We start from the raw sequence: 24,149 nt of genomic DNA, 5'->3' as shown, positions 1-24,149 counted from the left end.
AGCTAAGAGAGGACCCAGAGATGCTCAGAGAGGAAGCCACTGGAATCAGAAGCAGAAAGCAATGGAACCCAGGACCGAAGGACCAGCAGACACTGGTCATGTGCCTCCCCATGTGACAGAGGTGTCCCAGATGCCAGTGGCCTTTCTTTAGAGTCCAGGTATCATCTTGTCGATGCCTTAATTGGAACGTTTTCATGTCTAAGAACTCTAAATTGTAGGTTAATAAATTCCCATTGTAAAAGTCAACCCATTTCTGGTATATTGCATTCCAGCAGCATAGAAGACCAAAACACCACCTATCAGTGCAAGTGGGAAGGAAGGAAGGCACCCTCTTCCAGGATAATGGTCTTATTTGCTTTATTAAGAAGCAGTTTAACTTTTTGGTGGATTGTTGTCAGAAAGAACAGCCTAGCATTAATTAGGCTGAAAAAAAAATCACTATATTTAGCCATCATTCTCTAAGTTTTAGGTGGACTTTATCAAATAACCACAAATGAAAGCTTAGTTTGTTCAACTACTTGGTACATTTACTGATCATTCATTCTGGCAGACTCATGATGATGTAGTTCTGCTTGTAAAGAAATGCTCAGTAGAGTCCATGTTGAAGTTCTTGTGTGTCAGTGTGACCAACTGGTAATGCAAATACTCAGGGTTTTGGGGGTAGGGGTAGGAGGGGATCTGTGTCAAAATAATATATTTCATGCTTTATGATGCCGAATTCTATAGTTAAAGCCAAATATTTGCCTTCTGCTTAAATGAGCTCGAATCCTGTTGTTATTTCCCTTAATTCATTGAGAAACATCTTGGTCCTTTTTCCTGGTGATCAGTAGAGGATTCTTCTATGTCTCTTCACCTGACCAAGAACAAAAGGTCAACTACTAAATTTTCTCCACAAAATTGCCAGCCCCCTTTATGTCTGCCATTAGAAGCATGTGAATTTCTCTTTAATCAAAAATATACTACATCAGTCCAGTAGCTATTCAGCAGAGGACTTGGCTATTAAATTCTGCTATTCAGAATATATAGACTTTGTTGTTATCTGGTACTTGAAAGAATCTAAATGGCTTCCATTTACTAGTGTCTTTCAGATCTACCACTGCATTTGGTTAGACCATCGGAAAGTCAGTACCTGGACTGCATTATCCTGTGCTTTATTTTGGATTAATGCCAGAAATGTACACTTGAATAACATTTTAGTATTTTATGCAAAATAAAACAGGAAAACCATAGTTTAATAATTCATCTGAAGTTCTTTATATAAAGAATCATATAATAAATTCCTGTTTGAAACCAGTGCCAGGGTAATACTAGTCTCTTCAGATGACTCAGTATGTTTTCTTTCTTTGAGAGAGAGCTATATGACACACACAGTTTTTACTTTAAGTATTCAGATATCCTACTATCTTAGATTCTTAATTGGTTCCTTATCCATCTTTTCAATACAATAGTACTGTTTTATAACTACTGCAAGTCTTTTTGAAGAGAATAGAAAAGGTCACCTCCTCAAAGAGGCTTTCTCTGAAGACTCAATAAAAATCAGGCCCTGCTGCCTGCCCCTGGAGTAGTTTTTCTCATCAAAGCACCCTTCCTTCACTTTACTTATAACAATTTGTAATTATTATTTATTTGTTTCCTTGTTTATGGCTATCTCCTTCACTAGTCTGTAGGCTCTATGAGGACAGAGAACATATCTGTCTTTCCACTGTTATCTCTAGCTGAACCTAGCATATAATAAATGCTCAATAAAAACTTGTTGCTGACAAAATCTGAATAAATCGTAATAATTCCAGTATTATAAATCACTAAAGTCTTATAGCATAATACTTCAAAATTCTAGAAATATTGGGCATTTCAAACTTCTAGATATATTTGGTATTTCAAACTTCTAGAAATAATAGGTATTCTAGAAATATCAGGTATTTAGCTCCTTTAAAGGGTTCAGAAATTAGGTTTTTGTAAACAATCTCAGGATTTCTACAAAAAGCAATAATTAATCTAAGATCAAAACAAGATATCTAGAAATGAAGGAATTGCTAGAATTTGTAACTTAGTAAGAGAATAATTAATTAGTGAAGATGACTCAGAAAATACTATCTATAGCCTAACACCTTTATCGAAAGTTATACAGAAAGAGGCTGTGCATTCCTAATATTGTTTAGGATTTACAGTTGTGGGGATAGACGCCTATATTTTCTTTGACAAATTCTGTCTTTATCTTGGGGTGGGGTGGGGTGGGAAAGGACGCTACCAGGGCTTCCTTGTTGCAGGTCTAGAAAAGAGACCAGATGAAATGGGAAAAGAATTTAGGCCCAGAAGTTTTGTTTCTTTCTGACTATGGATACATCCTTCACATGTCCTCCTTTTCTTGTTTTCTCTCAACCTCCCTCCCTTGCTCTTTTTTTCCCCTTTAGTCATCATATCTGTTTTATATCCTACAATTTATGACAGTTTCTCAATTTTTCCTTGTCTTTCATGACCTTGACACTTTTGAAGAGTACTGGGCACATATTGCAGTATGTCTGTCAATTTGATGTTTTCTCATGAATAGGCTGAGGTTATGGACTACTACAGAGGTGATATGTCCTCGTCAAATCAGATTGGGGCACATGATTTCAACATGACTTATTACTGGTGATGTTAAACTTGTTCACTTGGTTAAGGTGGTGTCTGCCAGGTTTCTCTACTGTAAATTTTTTTTTTCTTTCCATACTCCATTTGTTAGAAGTGTGCATCTTTTTTTTTTTTTAACCCAAGAGTTAAAGTGTTGTTTTATATAATTTCCAAACGTATGGGATTCATGGAAGCTATCCTTTTGTTAAAATTTCTAATTTTATTGCATAGTGGTAAAGGACATAATTTGTATGATACTGATTTTGGGGGGAATTTATTGAGGTTTCTTTGTGACCTAATTTATGCTCTATTTTTGGAAATATTTCACACATGCTTGAAAAGGATGTTTTTCTCCACGGCTTAATTTTCACATCTATGAGACAGGAAGGACGAAAAATATCCTTCTCCTTTGATTTTTTTTTTTTTTTATGGTTGTAAAATCAAAGCACAAATTGAAAGGCAGAAAAATATCACCTTTGTTCTTCTTGACTCTTTCTTTTGCAAACTCACAATGGGTCTATATTGACACAATTATACATTCCAAAGAAAAGAAAAAAAGGAAAATATCTGTCCTTCCTGAAAATGGATTTGCTACCACTGAGTAACAGGTGCTTAATCCTCTATGGAGGCACACTTCAGCCTACAGAAAGGGACTGGACAGAGTGGAGGAGTAACCATCTGTGATAGTGATTTTGATCCGTCACTGTTTCCTTATGGGCCTGCTGGCCTTAGATTTTTATATAAGTGCAGCTGAGCCTTTGCTTGGCTGCTCATAAGTACCGTGGTATGCTATCATTGTATGCAAGGGTGGGGTTCTCCAACTGGCTGATTGATGGTAGTTGGCTAGTCATTCAGACCAGCCTGGTTGCTTAGGGGGCAGAATGGACACTCATCTATACTTGGAACAAAAAGAGGAATTTGACGTTCAAGTGTCCTTAATGGCTAGCCCCTCTTGTTTACCACAAGAACTCCATGGCCCTCAGCTCCTGCACTACTTCTCATACTATCTCTTGCTCTTTCCTTCTCTTCTGCAAATGTTCATGGATCTCACTGTTGGCTTCCCACATCCTCCTGGATGTCACCATCAATGTTCTCTTCCTAGTTCTCAGATTTCAAGCCTTTACAAATACAAGGAGGTGTCAGCAGTTTTTAATGTAGGTGGGTATATATGCGTGTTTACTGAGCTATTTTTTTCGACCTTTCTATATGTTTGAAAATTACCAAAGTTTATGGTTGGAAAAAAATACTTGTTCTTCTTCCCAACAAAGGCAGTGTTGCAAGAGTTCTGCATTTTATCTGGTCAAAGACAGAGAATGTTGCTAGCACCTGTCTACATACAGAAGAGAAATCTTGCTGAGTAAAAGACAATTCTGGTGCAAAACAGGAAAAGGGACAGAGTTAAGAGGGTCCTGGAGTGCTAAAGAGTGAGAGGTGGAAGCAGGATAATTTGTCAATCATATTTTGGCTGTCATAGGAGCAACAGACTCTTCACTATACAGGGCCACATGGTGTACTAGAAAGAGCAGGAAATCAGAGGAACCTGATTAGAATCCAAGTTTTTGCTATGTATTAGCTGAAAGATTTTCGGTAAGGCACTTGACTTCTCTGATTCCACAGTCTCTCTATATGTAAAATACCAACAATAATAATGATAAAATTATGATAATATTTGCTGCCTATGTAAAAATACTGTCACTTATGATGTAAGTGGTATACTGCTATAGCAACACTCTAAAATGGTTACAAATTAGGTTTTGAGAGGGGAGATTTAGAATTGCTCTCAATTGATTTGCTTACAGAGATATTTTCATCTTCCACTAGACGTTTTGGTTGGGAAAACCACTATAGAAATAATGATGTTTGAAATAGTTTTTTTTTTTTTTCCTGTTATTTTCAACCAATTTATAGCAGGTATATGACTTTCTGTATACATAATCCAATAGATTTTAAAATGAATTAATGAATGTAGTTATTGCTTAACTGCCTCACTTCATAAAGGAATCCGAAGAAGGAAACTCAATCTGTCAGTCATGTATCTCTCTATATTTGGACCATGCATTTGTCTTCCAAAATAAGGATGTAGTGAAGGCAGTCGATTGGCCCTCGGTGTCAGCCCCTCCCACCTTTTAGCGTGTCTTTCTATGCTTCACATGCTGAAAAGCTCCGAATTGCATGCCCCAGACATCCTTGCTGCTAAGGTTCTGAATGCAAATTAGGTTTCATCAATTAGATGCATTAAAGTAAGATTTATAGGTGTTGTTTTGATATTGCTGTTGGTTCCAACACAACTGTGGAGACTGGTTTTTCTGCAGCAGAGTTCCACTGTCCTTGCTGTCACTTGTTCTGTCGGGATTGAAAAGAGGTTGGGACAGTGGAATGGTGACTTCCTGACTCAGTTTTCCAGACTGTGGCCATGAGCCAGTTTGGCAGTGTTGTTTGGGGAATCATCCCTGGATGCCCAGCCCTCTCTAGCCTTATAATGATTTTGAATGTCCCCGATTCCCAACGACAAATCCCTTTTTACCTTGAGTAGATAGCTGATTGCTGCAGCTGAATCTTGACTGATTCACTTGTAAGCTCTTTGTGGGCAGGACCCTGTGATGTAAAGAAATGTCCTTGCATTTTACTGGAGGGAAAAAGACGATAAACAAATGATAAGAAAAGGTTTAGTAAGATGGCAGTAAGTGGTATAGATAATAAGTTGGAAAGGGGGAATGCTGAGTGCAGAGGATTATTTTATTATTTTTTTTTTTTTTGAGTTTTGCAAATTTAAATAGAATTTTAAATAAAACGGTCGGGGAAAGGCCTTACTCTTAAGGTGACTTTTGCGAGAGAGACCTGACTTCTATTAGGTCAGTCGTGTGCAAGGTCCTGGTGGAGCTCCGTGTTAAAATGCAATTGTTCGATGACTCCTTTGCTTAGAAAACTCACTCAGTGATTCAGCATTTTCCCTCTACAGGCTGTTGAATTGTTTACCCACAGCAATCATGGTGGAAGAGGCTTCACTCTGACAGTCGGACCCCAATAAAGATGGCAAAAGCACTTCCTGTGTTTGCCCTCAACAAAGATGGCGGCAATACTTCCTGTTTAAGGCTTTCGCCTTCAACAAAGATGGTGCCTATGGTACAGGTTCCCTAACAGTCTGGATTCCGGTTGCAGGTTTTTTTTTTTTTTTTAAAAGAGACGTGGTTGCAGACGTAAGTAACAGGAAACCAGAAACCCCGAATGCATCTTTTCTTGAACGTTTGGGGCCTGCATGGCGCCCCCGCCCCTCTAACTTGCACACCGGGTATCCGAACTGGGCCAGGTTGGGGTGGCGGTGGTGGCGCCGCGGGCCCGCCGTTCTCTTGGTCCGCTCTGACAATCATTCCCAGCACCCCCTTTCCAGCGGGCTAAGTTGCCCCGAAAATTCCTCATAGTCTTTCCTGTTCGTAATAAAAGGAACGTGGCAGGGAATTTTAAAACGTTACAAATCGGCGTTCGCAAGGTGCACAACCTCTCCCTCATCCGCCACCTCCCGGACTTTACAGAGGGCAGCGAGGAGGGATCGGGCCAAGCTCGGCGGTGGCTTTATTGCCTGTGGGTGTGTAAGCCCACCTGCCGCTCCTACCCCTCCTCCCGCCACTCATTCTCTCTAAGCGTCGGGAATTTTCACTGCCTCCGCTCATCCCGCGTCAGAGGTCACTGGTGCAGTGATCTTGGCAGTGTGCCTTCACACCATGCGTGGCTGCTGGCCGGGGCCGAAGTGTGGACATTCTTTATTCTAATGAAAAAGATAAAATCCCATTAAATGGCCATTCATATGTTGCAGCTGCAGTATCGTGAAGATTCTGTATTCTTAGGAGGAATGGAGTTTGAGACTGTGTATAAGGTTTATTGTCGGCTGGGTAGAAATCCACTTTTCTTGAAAGTGATGGTGTATGGGCCTTTTATCTTAGCGAAAAAGATCCTTAAACTCATTGGTACCCGCCAGTACCCATGGCTGACCAGCTTCTGCAGGTGCCCACGGTCAGAACGCCACCCGTGTTCATTCATACTGGCAGTTTCTGCGGTGGTGGAGGAGGGAGGGACTCTGATGAGAGAAGAGACATAATTTCTTCTCAAGTGCGTTAAAATTAAATGCTGCTCTGTAAGTTCTCAGATAAAAATAGCTTTCCAAACTCTCTGCCCCACTTTTCTCCCCACCCCCCGAGTCTCTTCATTGGACAAGGAACTGAACTAGGACTCCATTGTGTGAAAAGCAAAAACTGAGAAAAGGCGATGCATCCTCAGTGTTGTTCATTATTTGCAGATGTTCAAAATGTTCAGAATTAGTTTTGTTTGGCCTAGCACCCATGTATTGAATACCATGGCTTGTCACTTTGCTAAGATGCGGAGATGTCCCTGACTTTTGGGAGCTTACATTGCAGTGGTACTATCTTTAGGGGCTCACAGGCATTCCTGTAATCTGAGTCATAATGTTCTCTCTTCCCAGGGGGGAATGGAGGCTAGAGACAAGCAAGTGCTTCGCTCGCTTCGCCTGGAGCTGAGTGCAGAGGTGTTGGTGGAGGGACTGGTTCTCCAGTACCTTTACCAGGAAGGGATCTTGACAGAAAACCATGTTCAAGAAATCAAAGCTCAAGCCACAGGCCTCCGAAGAACAATGCTACTGCTCGATATCCTACCTTCCAGGGGTCCTAAAGCATTTGATACATTCCTAGATTCCCTGCAGGAATTTCCCTGGGTAAGGGAGAAGCTGGAGAAGGCAAGGGAAGAAGCTGTAACTGAGCTGCCTGCAGGTAGGCCTCAAAAGGATCACTATAAATCATCTCCAGAATTTTTGGAATTATGCTGTTTGGTTTTAGGTTGGAGGGGGATGGTGACCTGAAAGTGGGTAAGGAGTTTGAACTGAAGGGACATGGCGTTGGAGGGACAGGATGAGGAGATGGAATTAGGAAATATGGAAAATGAAGGTTAAAGTGAACCATGATTGAGAGGTTGGAGGCGGGAGCTCAGAGAATACATTTGGAAATGCTTCCAGGGAAACTTGGCAAAGTCACTTAGGAGGCATGTTTTCATCAGAGAGCCAGGTCATATCTCAGCCCTTGGCATCAGGAGCCATTTGGAAAGTACAGATGGGAAAGCAGGCTTTGGGCCTAGTGATAACTGCCTCATGGGGTGCCAGAGCTGCTGGCTGGAAAAGGTCAGGTTCGTGGAGGAGGAGACAGCCTCTGAGAAGGCATGCCTTGCACCTGTTCCCTGGACTGTCCATACATGTCCAAAGGGGATTATTTTTAAGGCTGGCTGAAGTTATTTTTAAAGGTCACAGGTTTAAGGTCTTCCTTTTTCGTTTGGCTTTGTTCAGACCTGTGAAGTGTTGTATTGTAAGGACAGTGGTTTGGGGAGGGTACTCATTTTGAGTTTAAGGAATGTTGGAATCTGGAAAAGAGAAACAGTCCTAGGGCTATCAGCCTGGCTAATAGTAGGAAGTAGATGTGACATGAAACACTTGATCCTTCTTAACACCTTCCATGACTTCTACTTTCTTCAAAGACTGAGGAGCAGGGACCTGAACTTGCAAAAAATAAAATAAAATAAAGTAAAAAGTAAAATAAAGTAAAGGTAAAGTAAAAAGAAAAAATAAAATACAGAAAGAAAGAAAGGAGAAAGAAAAGAAAAAGAAAAAGAAGAAAAAAAGGGTAATTGAAAGTTTACTTGCAAATTTTTAACAGACCCAGCTCAACATTCATTCCCATGGACCTCAGATTTTGAATGATTTTCCAGTTTACATGTACTAAGTAATCATGGTTAATACTTCCATTTTTACTAATGGCGTATGCCTGAATGTTGGATCAGCATGAGATAACCAGTTAACTCTGGAATGTTTTGTAAAATCCCTGTGGAAAAAGCAATAATATTACATTTCCTAGCTTGACCAAATTACAAGTAAGTGTGTATGTTTTAGACTTTTTGAAAGTTTGAAAATAGCCAAGGTTTGAGAACCAAAGAATCCCTAGGTTAGATTTTCCTTACCAGATTAAATACTTCAAGTGTCTGAACAGAGCCCAACTAAAGGATCTAAGACATTTCTACTACTTTACTAAAAGCACAATAGATTTTACAGAATTGGGGATGGGGGAGAGGCAGTTAAAAATATTAGGGTGTCCAGTGTCTTTCTGTGGTATCTGAATTAGATGTTGGAAGCAACAAAACAGGCAAACTGAAAGCCTTTTCCTATCAAAATATTTAATTTTTTCTCTTTTGGGCAATGTAATAGTACTGTAGTGCCTTGTTCAAAGGGGTGTGACCCCAATTTCACTTCTTATATTCATTCAGAGACCAAGAAAATATTAAGCTGTTTTTTACCAAATGGTGAAAATTATAGAGAAATTGGGGAGAGTTTTTTTTTTCTTTTTTAAAGCATGCAGAATGAAACATAGAGTAGGAAAAAATTGAGTCTATCTGTTTTAGAAATTTAGAAAAGTAATGTTTCCCCCCAAGTTTGTTAATGCTCTAGAAGTGGTCAAATGGAAAGTTAGGTTGGCTGCTGAACAAATTAAGTACACATGTTCATTTTACATTTTGTTGAGTAACACTACTCAACTACTATGTTGAGTAACACCTCCCATGACTTCCACTTTCTTCAAAGACTGAGGAGCAGGGACCTGAACGTGTGTCTTTGTATACATTCCACAAGGGCAATTACATAAACTCAGTTTTGAATATTTAAATAAGATTACAAATATAATAAGGTAGGGAGAATAATTATACAATGAACACTTGTCTCCCCATCATTCAGTTTTTAAAAAAATATTACCATTGCCCTTGAGGACCCCTGAGTCCTCCTCTCCAATCCTGTCTATCCATCACCCTCAATTCACACTTTAGAGATAATCACCGCCTTGAATTTGGGGTTTATCATTCTTTTCTTTACTTTATGGTTTCCATCTCATAATTATCACTTTTAAAATCCACATGTTTTGGAAAACCCAGTATGCCATAAGTTTTAGTGGTTTATACATATTTTTTATGCATGGAGAAAGTAGGGGATGGAGGAAATGGGATATTTTAAGGGAGTTGATAGCTAACGGTCTTCTGTTATTTGGGAGTTTGGAATTTTTCCTTAAGTGCTTAAAGTAATTAATTTGAAGGCAATATTTTAATCTTAATTATTTAATTAATTAAATTGGGTTTAAGTAATTGGAAACCTAAGTTATTTTTGAAAATCCTGGAAAGAGTATCACAGTTGAAATGCCTTCCAATTTAGTGTTCCTGTAAAAAATGCAAATGGACCCAGAGGTCTATTTCCCAGGACCCCAGTGCTTCTCTAGTTCTGTAATATAATAATTTTAATAAGCTTTAAACTAGTCCATTTAAATTTTTGTAAAGTCATCTGAATTTCAAGAACTAGACTATAGGAAAATGTGGTGCTTATACCTTTTACTCATTTTCGTTGTAATTAATTAATTTTTCTGAATCTGGTGGTCTTCTTTTGAGACAAATGGGACTGTACGGCCTTCTCTTTGGCCAAGAGGATGATTCTTTTTCAAGAATGTACTGATTTTTATTTTATTAAAAAGTTTTCTTGTCTTGATTTTCTCAGAGATTCCTGTTTTTACTGTTCAATTTTTTGTGTTTCATTTGTAAATTTTGAGGCCTTGTTTGTGATTCATCCTAGTTAGTTGCTTTTTATTTATCTTCTGGATGTAATATTTTAGAGAAGAATCAATTTACCATCTTTTTCTTTTTAATTCAGTTTTACTGCGGTATATTCACATACCATACAGTCATCTACAGTGTACACAGTGTACAATCAGTTGTTCACAGTACCATCATATAATTGTGCACTTATCACCACAATCAATTTTTGGACATTTTCATTATTCCAAAAAAAAAAGAATAAAAATAAAAGTAAAAAAGAACGCCCAAAACAATCCCATACCCCCAGCCCCTCCTATTATTCATTTAATTTTTGTCCTCATTTTCTACTCATCTGTCTGTTCACTGGATTGAGGGAGTGTGAGCCACAGGTTTTCACAATCACACCGTCACACCGTGTAAGCTATATAGTTATACATTCGAGTTAGTATCTTGATCTTCTTTACTTTTCCACACTGTCTGCTCTCCCCCAGGAAATCCCAAAACACACACACACACAAAAACCCTAAACCTTTTGATTCTGTCAGAATCTACCTAGGTGACTGGTCTCCTGATCTCTGGTTAAAAAAAAAAAAAGTCCAAATCATTAATGGATAATTGTGATTTCATGTATTTCTCACCCTGTAAGGACTTACATTCTAACAGAGGAATTCTGGCAATAAAATGATTTAATCCAGCCTGGCAGTGTGGAAGGAATACTTCATGGTTTGTCCCTTACTGGCCAAGGTCACATACTAGACGCTAGATCAGCTGGAAATCCTCTGTGGGTTCTTGTCAGGTCATTTAAGAGATGAGGATAGAGTTGTATCTGGGAGCAGGCAGTGTGTGCCTGCCACCTGGCTTCTCACTACTGATGGCCTTGTCTGCACTGATGAGCTGACTCCAGTCCCTGAGCTAACTGAATCTGGAACAGAAATTTGTCGGCAGCCCCAGCCTCACTGTCTAGTGGGACTTAGCTTAAGTCATGGTGGAGTAACTCCTGGGACACACTGGACTCCCTGTTCTACCATGTCGGCCCTGACTGTCAGCCTGTATCTCTGCCAAGATTTTCACTTAACAGTCTGTCTGGCTGCCCTGCCTTTTACCTCAGTCTTCCTTTAGATTTGGTGTCTGTGTGTGTGTGTGTGTGTGTTACCATTTCTCCTCCCTACCTGGATTCCCATTTTATGTACTCTTAGTCACTGGCAAGAGTGGAGAACAGATCACTGGGAATATAGCCCAGGGCTTCTTGCAGTAGCATCAGATGCCTCAGTTCTCCAGTTGAGGTTTTCTGCCTGTTGGATGGCTGTCCCGGGGCTAATGATTTCTGTGTTTCACCAGTATGAAGATCACATACTTCCTGAGGACCAAATAAATGCCAGGCACTCAGTTTATAATGACATATGAAATCTTGAGACCTCTAGACAAGCTGAGGAGATTCATTCATTCATTCATTCAACAGATATTTATTGAGCACTGACCACGAGCCACATATCAGTTGCTGGGGATATAACAGTAAAAGCACAAAGCCCCTGGGGCTCTCATGGAGCCTGCTAGATTTTAGTAGGGGGGATGAGTCAGGTGAAGCCAGACAATAAGCAAATGAATAAATAATATATCAAGTGGCAGTAAGTGCCATGAAGAAAAATAGTGTGTGGGGGTGATGAGGAAGGGTGTATGAGTTTATGTAGGCTGGTCAGGGAAAGCATCTCTGATGAGGGGACGTCAAGCAGAGACCTGAATTCAGCAAAGAGTGAGCCACGTGGATACATGGGGGAAAAGTGTTTCGAAGAGAGGTGACCCCAAGTGCAAAGGAGCTCAAGTGGAGCCACAGGTGACATTGTGGCTGGAGCCCAGACCTGTAAACCACATTGCATCAGCATAGGCTTAGTTGCTACCATTTGTTGAGCGCCCACTGTTGTGCTCCCCAAAGTGTGAGATGTTTACAGCCATGCTTTTGGGTGGTTCTTGAGGTGATCTTTAGATGATATGTAGACATGGGATTAAATAATATTGAATCAAATAGTAAGGAAGTTATTTCCTTTTTGTTTCTGTTTCAATTCTGATTATATCCAGGTGAAATCCTCTGTTTGATCAAAGTGTTTCTGTAACACCTCTTTTGACACTTGTCAATTTCTCTTTCTAACAAAGATAAAGAGGTCCGCATGCTTCACACCTTCAGTGAGCAACATTGTTATTATTTTTTCCCCTTGTATTAATTTCATGGTTTCCTTCCATTTATGACAGTGAAACTGCTTTCTATTTATGAAGTTTATTTTAAAAATACATTAATTTTATTTAAGTAAAAATGAGTCAACATAAAGAAAAATACTTAGAAGTTATATAATATAATGGAGTGAGAGTATGGCAAAAAGAGTGAAGATACTTTTCATATGTTTTCTTACTTAAAAAGAAGGCAGGAAGAAGGAAGGAAAGGTCCAGCTCTAGTTCATATAGAAGATAGGGCCTTATTCAAGATGCTTTACTGTTTTGCTCACTCAGTTTGTGCCCAGAGACAGGAATTGGTTAAATTTATTATTAGAATTGCCAGAATGACTTTAAACTTTCTAAATTTTAAGCACATTCATTCCTTAATGTAACAAAGTCAGCAAAATGAAGCTATACATAGTGGAGCTATATCCTGGTTTTATGGAATTTTATAGCTAGGAGGGACTCACAGATCATCAAATGTTTTTCTGAGAAAACTGAGGCCTATGGAGATTGTCACCTTGCCCACAATTGCTAGTTAACGTAATTTATTGCCAGGACAGGAATCCAGGCCTCCTAATTCTTGATTTAGGACTTTTTCTGCTGCACAATCTTGGCTCCCTACTGGGTTTGAAATGGAATTGTATTATACTGTAGTGTTAATAATTGAAATAGGCTTTTAAAAATTGTACTAATGCATTTTTCTTTCCATTTAAGAGGAAAATTTTCAAGGGCTTTAAGAGGTATACTGGGATGAGATTTTACTAAAATATATATTTTTTATTAATGCTAATTTTAATCATTTAAAAGGAAATTAGATAGTTCAGTATTGCATTTTATCAGAACACTTTTTTCCCCTTGCTTCGGCAAGGCTGACATAAAGGAAGAGCGGAAGACTTTTATTGAGTATTTATGGGACTGATGAAATAATGCATCTGTTGGCAGCTAATTGCAGTTCTTTCTAGTAATAGCAAACCATGTGACAGGTCTCTCCACAGCAGGGATGCCTCCATTTCACTTTTAAAAAGGGATTTAATGTTATTTTCTCTTAGAAATGCTCACTGTGGTTTTTTTTCTCCTTCCTGCGGATGTTTGGGCCATTTGGCCACATCAATCACACTATTGACCATCAGGGTTGATTTAGCTCAGGGTTTCTTTTATTTTTTTAAAATTTTTTTTAAATTTTTTATTTTTTTATTAAATTCAGTTTTATTGAAATACATTCACACACCATACAATCATCCATGGTATGCAATCCACTGTCCACAGTATGATAACATAGTTATGTGTTCATCACCACAATCTATCCCTGAACATTTTCCTTACATCAGAAAGAGCCAGAACAAGAATAAAAAATAAAAGTGAAAAAAGAACACCCAAATCATCCCCCCATCCCACCCCATTTGTCCTTTAGTTTTTATCCCCATTATTCTACTTATCCATATACTAGATAAAGGGGGTGTGATCCACAAGGTCTTCACAATCACACTGTCACCCCTTGTAATCTACATTATTATATAATTGTCTTCAGGAGTCCAGACTGCTGGGCTGGAGTTTGGTAGTTTCAGGTATTTACTTCTAGCTATTCCAATACATTAAAACTTAAGAGGTGTTATCTATATAGTGCATAAGAATGTCTACCAGAGTTACCTCTCGACTCCATTTGGAATCTCTCAGCCACTGAAACTATTTCGTCTCATTTTGCATCCCACTTTTGGTCAAGAAGATACTCTCAGTCCCACGATGCCGGGTCCACATTCATCCCCGGGAGTCATATCCTGCATTGCCAGGGAGATTTACACCCCTGGGAGTCAGGTCCGATGTAGGAAGGAGGGCAGCGAGTTCACCTGTCGAGATGGCTCAGTTAAAGAGAGAGGGCCACATCTGTAGCTCAGTGTTTCTTAACCCTGGCTTTAGAATCACTGGGGAGCTTTTGCAAAAACTACTGATGTGTGTGCTCCCTCTACCCCAGACCAATTCATCCAAAACCTCTGGAGGTGGTGTCTTGGGCAGTGGTAGTAAATGCACACACACACACTGCACACACACACTAGCACACACACAAATGCCTTATGCCTTAAAGTGCTTCAGGGTTGAGAACTGACCAGCTGCTTAGGCGCCTGATTACTTTTTCACTTATTGCTCCCCAATATGGGCCTCCCAAAGCTATATTCTTGCTCGAAGAGTTGTTTTTGTTTTCAAGTGGGGTGAGGGGAGGTAGAAGGGTGCTAGGGATGGTGGTTTAGAATAATATATAGTTTTTTTTAAAACCTGTGATCTCAAATATTTCTATTTACTTGAATTTCTTGGACATTGTTGATCAAGAATGTTCTGGACTCTCAGGCTGTGCCCATATAAATGTGACTTTATTAACAACATTAAAATCCATTAGAACTCTATCAGGATATATAGGCTACATGCATATAGAATGAAATCAGTTGGAGGGTTTTGAATCAGCTGGTGAATTTGGATTTGGGGGGAAATTATTTTCATTGCCTATCCATAATGTTTGATAATTACAAACCATCCACAATACTTTGTGCTCTGTAGATACAAGCTCTGTCCAAATGGAGGGAGAACCTGCCCCATTGCCAGTGGGGAAGGAGTTGAATGTTGCTCTCAGATACAGTGTGAACTGAAGAGGGCTTGAGGATGGGAGAGAGGAGCAAGAAAACAAATGGCCAATTGGGAAGATTGGGCCTGGCTTAGTATGTCCAGCTGTGGGTTGGTCAGTCAGTCTGTCTGTCTGCCTGCCTGTGGTTTTTGTTTGTTATTAAAAATGAATTTCAGTTTTTCCTGTGTCTCATAATAACCTCAAAGAAAATCAGTAAAATGAAGTCATATTATTTATTGGGGGTTTACTATGTGTCAGGCACTGTTCTAAGTCCTTTACATTTGTAAATTCAGGCTTTTCTGCCTCTCTCTTTACTACCTATTATTTGTTGTAAGACTAATTCCTGGTTGGTTTCTGTTCCCCATCTCTTGTTTTATCTTTTTTTTTTGTTTGTTTTTTCATCTGATGGGATGTCACATGGGGTCAAGGCAGAATCTCTGGGTTTCTCCAGTCCCATCTAGCTACCTTGAGGATATAAAAAAAAGACTAAATCTTTTTGGCTGTGATTGGAAGAGAGTCAGTGTGTTGGCTCTCCTGATGCTGGAATCAGGTCCCACTTTTACAGCTCTTAAATCATGTCATCTAAAACTGTTGGTTCAAATACTAACTTTTCTGGTGATGTGTCCTCAGAGTTTAGCCATATCCTTATTAGCAAGGTAGAAATCTCTTTTTATGGGTATAGTTCAAACTTGTAGGCTGCTCTTGTAGCTAGGTGCAGGAATGTTTACCTTTACTTAATTTTAATAGGCCGGTGTGTTTATACTTGTTCATCAGTTTGAGCAGTAAAGAGTATATGTATATGACTCTTTGGAATGCATTTCCCCTGGATAAAAGATGAGTACATTGTGCTTTTCCAAACAATAAATTTTAATTGAGAAGGAAATGTGACCACTAAAAGAAGTTTGGGGCAGGTTTTAATCCTAGGCTTATAAGAGAAACCCTAACTCTTTGCTAGAAGTGCCAAGTTGACAATTCCTGGAAATGTTCATGTTCTATTTATGCACAGCACCATAGCAGGGAGGTTGGCAACACTGTTACCAAAATAGTATTGTTGAGGTGTAATAAGTGGTGAATGAGAAGCTTCTGGTTGATAACCTGAATACAAGACTTTTAAAGCATCGCTTGGTTCTGCCATTTGTTGATAAAGTATAGGTGCTGAAGGGTAATGGTGACCTTATAATGGAGAATTGCACAGCAAGCAGAGTGTATCTGCTGGGACTTGTCCTGTTGGTAAAACTATAGAAAGTTAGAGCTGGCAGGGACCATAGCGACCCTCTCTCCCCCTTATGGATGAAGAAACCAAGGGAGGTAACCAAGTCTAACAGCCTGGGTATGGGAGCTCTTTGGTTCAAGCGGTAGAACTTTGTGCTAACATAAGGAAAAAATAGGAATTCTCTGAAGCGTTCTGGGTAGTTCACTACTTTATAGAGACTGCTAAAATTCCAGGGCTCAAGAAGGGCAGGAGTTAGGGAACTCTGGGGATCTCAGGCCATTGGATGGCCATACCTGGCTAAGTTCCTCTACTGTGCCTTCCTGCATATTCAAAGTCTGATTAGTTTAGTGTGGGTTATGAGCTTTTTCCTGAGGACACCACAATCACCTGGAGTGGAGAAGAGGTGACAATTTGAATAAAACAAGAATAAGATGTCTGTTATACTATATTGCCCCCATTCTTTTAGATCAAACAAGTCCCACATTCATGGGCATGGAAAGAAGTGATAGCCTTTTAAAGAAGGAAGATGTTCTATATATCCTTAATACAACAAGACTCGGATTGAAGGCCAGAAGTGGTAAGAAAAGCATGAAAGAGCAGTTTTTGGAGTAAGATAGGTCACCTCAAACCTTTTCAAAATTAGGATATACTGAAGAAAAAATGGATTGAGAATATTGATGTTTGGAGGAAGTTAGAGAATTTGGATTGGATACTAGACTAGACTCTAGGTATATAAACTCATTTTATCCTCATAATAACCCTTTGAGATAAGTGCTATTATTATCTCCACTTTACAGGTGAGAGACTAAGGTGTTAGATAAATTGCTGATAGTTGGTAGTAGCAGAGCTGAGATTTGAACCCTGACAGCCTGGCTCCACAGTCCGTGCTTCTAATCACTAGAATATACTTCCTCTGATTTCAGATCTTGGTTCTGATTGGAACCACATGTCTTAGACCTAATCTGGACTAGTTACAGCTTTATTTTCTGACCCTTTCTTCCTTCAGGTCTCACAAGTAGCCAGCATTTTCATTGTGTATATTTACCAAATGGAAGATTACCAAATGGAAGATTAAAAACATACTAAAGAAGATAAAAGACCTTTTCTAAGAAATGTGATAAGACAAAATAAAGATTTTGAATGAGATTGACATGGAAATTTTGTTCTTTTGGTCTTTAAACTTATGTATTCCTTTTTAATTTCTTTTTTTCTTTGTCAGCCATTTGATGGTGCTATGGGCAAATGTGCCTTTTCAGGCCTCTTTTGTATTTGTTGGAGCCCTTTTATTCCTTCATGTGCCGGTCAGTATTAATTCAGATGACAGAAAGCATGCAGTAATTTGAACAGGAAAAATTTAATATAAAGATTATTAACTAATAAAAGGAGTAAAACTACTAAACTACTAAAGGAGTAAAAAAGGGCTCTAATGGATATAGGAATAACAAATGGAAGAAGCCCTTTTTGCACGGCTGAAGGAAAATACAGGAGGGAGGTACTAATAACTTGGAAGAGGCCTCTCTCTACTCCAGCACAGTTCAGACCTCATTGGAGATGAAGTGACTATCACATGAATATGCAGCCTGCTGATGGCCAAAACTTCGAGAAAATCTTGGTAGTGGATGTGGGTGGACCAGAGGTGATCCTCAGAAAGCAGTTTACTGAGTGGCAGAGAAATTCCCTGGAGAGTGAGCCCCACTGGGCCTCCCAAATGCTTCTGGTAGTACACTCTAGAGAAGATAAAATATCCCAAAGGAGTAAGAAAAGCCCTTTCCTCTGGTATGCAGTGTCCTCCCGGTGCCCTCTGTTGTCAGAAACTACCATTGCACCACCTGGCAAAGGAGAAATGTTTACAGGGTCCAGCTCCCGTATCACAAAACAGGGCAAAGATGGGGATTTAGAGCTGAGAGGTAATACATTGATAACTGGTATGCCTCATCTGTGAACTGATGATAGTACATAATTCCCAAAGTTGTTCTGAGAAATTGATTTATTCATTTGTTCATTCAGTCAACATTTATTGAGTATCTACCATTGCTGGATACTCTAGTAAAACCCTGAGGTTATGGTTGTCATTGTCTTTTTTTTTTTTTTTTTTTTTGTCTCTGCATCTAGACCCTGACCTTTTCTAGGGCAGAAACTTTTTTATCTCTGCATCTGCAGAACCTTTCTAGTGTAGTGCTAGATACATATTAGTCCTTATATGTTTATTGAGTGAAGAAAGGAAGGAATATAAAAATGAGTATAAAGATGGAGTTCATACCCTCAAGAGTTTCAAGTGTAACTAGGGAAAGTTAGTGATAAATCAACAAAATATAATATGGTATTCGGGTTATCTTTTGCTGTGTAACAAACCACTCCAAAACTTAGTTGCTTAAAACAACATTAATTTATTTCACTCTTGAATGTGCAATTTGGGCAGGGCTCTCAGCAGGGACAGCTCTTTCTGCTCTACATGGTATCAATTGGGGGGGCTTAACTGGGGCTGGAGGATCCATTTCTGAGATGGATCAATTCACTTGCCTGGTAAGTTGGTGCTGCTGGTTGGTTCCTCTCCACTTGGGCCTTTGTACAGGTAGCTGGAGTTTCCTCACAGAATGGTGATTGGGTTCCAAGAGGCAGGAAGTGGAAGTTGCCTGTTTCTTAAGGCTCAGACCTGGAAACTGGCATAGTGTTACTTTCTCTGTGTTCTTTTGGTTAAACCATCCCAGAGCCCAGATTCAAGGGGAGGATACAAGGAAGAACCTCGTATTTCTTTGGGAGCAATATAAAGAATTTAGGGGTCTTATAGTACTTATCAGATATAGTGATTTAGATATATATAATAAAAATATATAATATTTAAAAAATTTTAAAAATATATACATATATATACACACACCCACACAGTCATATGCATAGATATATATATACACACATATTTATTTTTCATAAATGGAGAATTAGCTGCCATACTTGAAAGTGCCTTGTAAATTAATAACACATTTGTTATTAGGTTAACAAAAATGCCAGATTTTTTTTCTAGAGTGAAAGTATCTCTTGTTTTTTCTGAGTATAAAAGCAACACCTACTTGTAAATTTTTTAAAGAGCTCTAGAAAGTTGTCAAGAAAATGGAAATCATCCATAATCTTACCACCCAGCGATAACCAGTTTATAAATGAATAATGAAATGCAATAGGAACATAAAATATTTTTGAATTACTTTTAGTCTCAAAATTTGAATTCAAACCATAAGGCATTCTGTTTTAGCAGCTCTCTTTTCCAAATTTCAGTCATTTCTAGAAAGTTATTATTTATTTGACACTAAAACTTAAATCCAGAATTTGTATGGTACCAAATGAAGTAAAAAAAGATTGTATGTTGTGTGTAAATATACATACATATATATATATATATATATATATATATATATATATATATATATATATATATATTTTTTTTTTTTCCCAGAGAGTAAAACTGTCTGAATCAACTTGAAGCAGTCTTTTCAAATTATTATCAAGGCTATTTCAGTTTTCAGAGGGTGGGGGTAGAAGCTGTGGACTTAAATGACCTTCTCCAAATCATTCTTAAGGAACTATAAGGAGTCTTTTTTACTCTACTGTTTAAAGTATTTTTTTCTGTTTATCTTTGTTTGAGTATTCTATTTCAAAGTATTTTACTAGATTATTATATAATCTGATTTTTCAATGTTTCTTTTAAATATTAAGTTTCTAAGTGTTTTCTCTTCATTGTTTTCCCCAAACTGTTAGACTTTAGGTGATTAAGCCTTTGCCAGTGACATTTTAAAATATATTTATATCCTTCAGATAGACTAGATTTGTAAAGATGGGGAATTCCAAATAGTACATTAGATTTTTTTCCCCCTTGCACTTGAAGGGCATTCCCAATGACTTTTTTAGTTAAATCATAGAATGTATTTCAAAGAAACTGTTTAAACCTTTGGCGGAATAATTATATCCCTTCCTTCCCTCTCTTCATTAGTAGAGTAAACACCATAAACCACTGTGGAAAGTAGGAAAGGTTGATTAAAACAGTGGAAAAGGCACAGTATTAGGTACTCCAACCCTTTGCTTCCCTGCTTCGTTTCTGCAAGCATTTATTGAATGTCTGCTATGTGCCAGGAGCTAGGATGTTGACATACTATATGTCAAGTGCTTAGAACAGAGCCTGGCATATCATAAACTTTCAATACATGTTTCTTGTTCTTGTGACCGTCATCATTAGATGTAACTAAAGAGTTGTGACCCAGAGAAATATCGGAAAGGAACAGTGATGACTCCACTTGGCCTGTCCTAAGACAGGGTTGGCGAAGGCTTTAAAGAGGGTGTGTACGTCTTAGGTGGGGTGTTAAAAGGTGCATAGGTAGAAGAAGTTCACTACGACGGCAAAGGCAGAGTGGCGATCTAGGCAAAGTCAGTAGAAAGTGGTGAGGCATGGAGGCACTGACTGCAAGCTGTTTGTGCCTGGTGCATTGTGAGCATAGTGTGGCAGGAGGGGTGGCAGCAGCTGAGGAGGGAGGCTCAGCCAGGGCCTAGAGTACCAGGTAAAGGTCCAACAACTGACGGAACACTACTAATGAATTTTGAGAAAGGGATTGATGTGAACAGACTTGCATTTAGAAAGATCACTCTGGTGGCATATAGATGGGAAGCTGACAAAAATGGTGGCAAGGGGCCCAGTTAGGAAGCTGTTGGAGTAATCCAGATGAAAAACTGTGAGGTCAAGGCGACGGCAAAGAGGATAGAGGAAAAGGGAATGGAGATGACAGATATTTAGGAGGATTTGAGCAGGCATTCTCAATGGGAGTGATATGGCCCCAAGGGGACAAAGAATCTTTGATGTTACAATGGTTTATGTCCTCACAATACACAAATAGATACACTGATATCTTTGTGTTAGGGTTTGCTAATGCTGCCGTTATGCAAAATACCAGAAATGGATAGGGTTTTATAAAGGGGGTTTATTTGGTTACAAATTTGCAGTCCTAAGGCCATAAAACTGTCCAAAGGAAGGCATCAACAAGAGGATAGCTTCGCTGAAGAATGGCCAATGGCGTCTGGAACACCTCTGATAGCTGGGAAGGCATGTGGCTGGCGTCTGCTGGTCCTTTGCTCCCAGGTTATGTTTCAAAATGGCCTTCCCGAAAATGTCTCTGGGTCTCTCTTAGCTTCTCCAGGGCAAACTCTGGGCTTCATCTCTTAGCTTAGCATCTCCAAATGTCCTTCTGTCCGTAACTCCAGGCATCTCTAAGCGTCAGCTCCCAAGCGTCTCTCCAAAAGTCTCTCTCAGCTGCTCTGAGCTCCTTCTGTCTATGAGCTCTCTTATAGGACCCCAGTGATTTAATTGAGACCCACCCTGAATGTGTGGGGTCCACATCAACATGGAAATAATTTAATCAAAGGTTTCTACCCTAATCAACTGACTAATCAGTATGCCCCCACAAGATTGCATTAAAGAACATGGCTTTTCTGGGGCACATGATATAACCAAACTGGCATACTTCATTATTAAAATTTAATGGGGGAAAACATCTGAGAAGTCTTCTTGGGGGGCAATAATGAAAAAATAATATTGAGGAACACTGGATTAGAAGGACTTGTTGTCTGATTGAACTCAGGGCTGAGAGAGAAAGGATTCTAGGAAGGCACCCAGTTTGAAAAGCTGTGCACATGCACCAAGATGGGATACACAGGAGGAGGAAAGATGGAAGGGGTGAGTGAACAAGTTATGTTTGAATTTAAGATAATAGTGATTAACATTTATTGAGCACTTATTATGAGCCTGTTCCTTTAAATGGTTATTGGTAGTATGAAGAAGATGCTATTATTATTCCCAGTTTTCAGATGAGGAAGCTGAGACCTAGTCCAGGGCCACACAGCACTTCATTCTGTGAAAATACTCTGTAAGCATTTAGGATGTTGTTCTGGGCTCAGGATAAAGTCCCCCTGCCACCTTTTATCTGCCCTGTGACCTCAGGTGAGTTATTTCATTTTTCTATTAAGTTTAATTTCCTCACATGTAAAATTGGAGATTCCTTGTCCAGGAGTAGTTGTTAAGATTAAATGAGAGGGTATATGAGTGAATCTTTTAAAACATAAAGTGCTGTGTAAATGTAGGTAGGTAGCATTTCTAATGTTACCTGGTACCGCGTAGATAAATTGATTAATGCATTTTTCTCCCTTTCCTCCCCTCATGTCTTTCATGATTCTGTTCATGATCTGAAGGACAGAATGAGAGGATCTAACCGCCCCCCTCCCCACCCCTTCTGGTTGCAGCTGCCTAGGTATCGGCTGACTCTTCCCCTCTTTTCAATCCCTCAGGATGACTCAGGCAGCTTTTATTTCCTTGGGTTTTCATGAAGGATTTTCCCCCATCTAAATCCAGTGATTCACATTTCAAGTTGTGGTTATTTGACATCTGCCAATTGAAACTGTTTTCACAGAGGTCCTCAGTGACCTTTGGTTACATTCATGGACATTTTTCAAGCCATTGCTTGCTATCCTTGCAACATTTGACCTTATGGTCCACTCACTTTTTCATTCTTGATGTTGTCTCCTTCTTTGGTTGTGTTTTTCCTCCTACCTCTCTGCCTAATGTTTCTCAGTTTGTTCTTACTCTTCTTGCCCCTAAGTGCTCTCTTTTTCTCCCAAGTTCTGTTAAATCCTTCTTATCCTTTCACTGCATCATTCTCCTTGGCCAAAGCTCATCTACACCCATGGCTTGATGACCACCTCAATGCTAATTTCTTCTACATCACTATCTCCAGCCCCAGTAGATATCTCCACTCTGGCCTCTGCACCTTAAGCTCAGCATGGCCAAAACACAATTGCTAGTCTCTTACACCAAAACTTCCCCTCCTTGATAATATTTAATATTCTTTTTGTTTTCTGAGTATTCTCCAGTCGAGTATATTACTACTCAAATAATCAGAAGAAAATTATTTGTCTTATTTATTGTTATCTTTTAAAAGCACTTAGCCCAAAATGTACCTCATAAAAGACTATGTTCTATTAATCCACTCTTGTGGGGGCAGATCTGTTGTGGGTAGGATCTTTTGATTAGGCTGTTTGCATGGAGATATGACCCACCCAGTTGTGGGTGGGAGCTTCTGATTAGATTTTTCCAGGGAGATGTGATCTGTCCATTCAAGGTGGATTTTAATTAGTTTACTGGAGTCCTTAAGAGAGCTCAGGGAGAGGGAAAGAGCTCAGAGCTAACACAGACCCAGATGCTTGGAGATGCAGACAGAAAGTCATTTGGAGATGCTCAGCTAAGAGATGAAACCCAGAGTTTTGCACTGCCTGGGAGAAGCTAAGAAAGAAGCTAAGAGCGACAGAAGCACAGAGACATTTTGGAGAAAGCCACTGAAACCAGAAGCTAAACCCGGGAGAGAAGGTTCAGCAGAGCCAGCCATGTACCTTCCCATGTGACAGAGAAACCCCGAATGCGATTGGCCTTTCCTCAGAGAAGGTATTGTCCTGTTGTTGACTTAATTTGGACATTTTCATGGTCTTAGAACTGTAAATTTGCAACCTAATAAATCCCCATTGAAAAAGCCAACCCATTTCTGGTACACTGCATTCCAGCAGCTTTAGAAAACTGAAACACCAAGTATCACCTCTTCCTTAAAGCTTTCTGCAACCCCTTCATGACTGGTTGAGGAATCCTTCTGTATTTCCAAAGCACCATGGCCATATTTCAGTAATGGCACATCCCATACTGGGTTAGAATTTTGGCTGCAAGAGGACCATGAGTTATTTGAGGGGAAGAACTTAGTTTTCAGTACTATATCCTCAGAACCTAGCACATTGCCATATCCCTCATAGGGCCAATAAATGTTGGTTGAGGAATGAATCTGTTATGGCCTTATTTGCTTCCCTCGCCTT

At 39.3% G+C, this 24,149-nt stretch overlaps 1 protein-coding gene and 1 long non-coding RNA gene across 5 annotated transcripts in view; one reads left to right on the top strand and one right to left on the bottom strand.

The window, feature by feature from the left end:
* Positions 1–353: 353 nt before the first annotated feature.
* LOC119543486 lies at positions 354–5,616 on the bottom strand. Its single transcript, XR_005218597.1, has 3 exons — positions 5,422–5,616; positions 5,135–5,236; positions 354–853 (listed from the first exon to the last, which is right to left on the bottom strand). It is a non-coding gene; the product is annotated as an uncharacterized LOC119543486 (long non-coding RNA).
* A 67-nt stretch (positions 5,617–5,683) lies between these two features.
* The window catches only part of CRADD (CASP2 and RIPK1 domain containing adaptor with death domain), a 226,700-nt gene continuing 208,234 nt past the window's right edge, over positions 5,684–24,149 (top strand). For 2 of the 4 annotated variants that reach the window (XM_037845808.1, XM_037845811.1), the window contains exons 1-2: positions 5,684–5,807; positions 7,085–7,388. In XM_037845808.1, the coding sequence (XP_037701736.1) occupies positions 7,091–7,388 (298 nt within the window). In that variant the 5' untranslated portion in view covers positions 5,684–5,807; positions 7,085–7,090. Of the gene's footprint in view, positions 5,808–7,084; positions 7,389–16,728; positions 16,840–17,268; positions 17,413–24,149 lie in introns of those variants that run through there. The other 2 variants (XM_037845809.1, XM_037845812.1) reach the window with 2 other exon arrangements.

This window comes from Choloepus didactylus, chromosome 8, assembly GCF_015220235.1.
Source record: "Choloepus didactylus isolate mChoDid1 chromosome 8, mChoDid1.pri, whole genome shotgun sequence".
NCBI lineage: Eukaryota > Metazoa > Chordata > Mammalia > Pilosa > Megalonychidae > Choloepus > Choloepus didactylus.
Note: the sequence above shows the minus strand (reverse complement) of the source record. Positions and strands in the feature narration are given on the sequence as shown.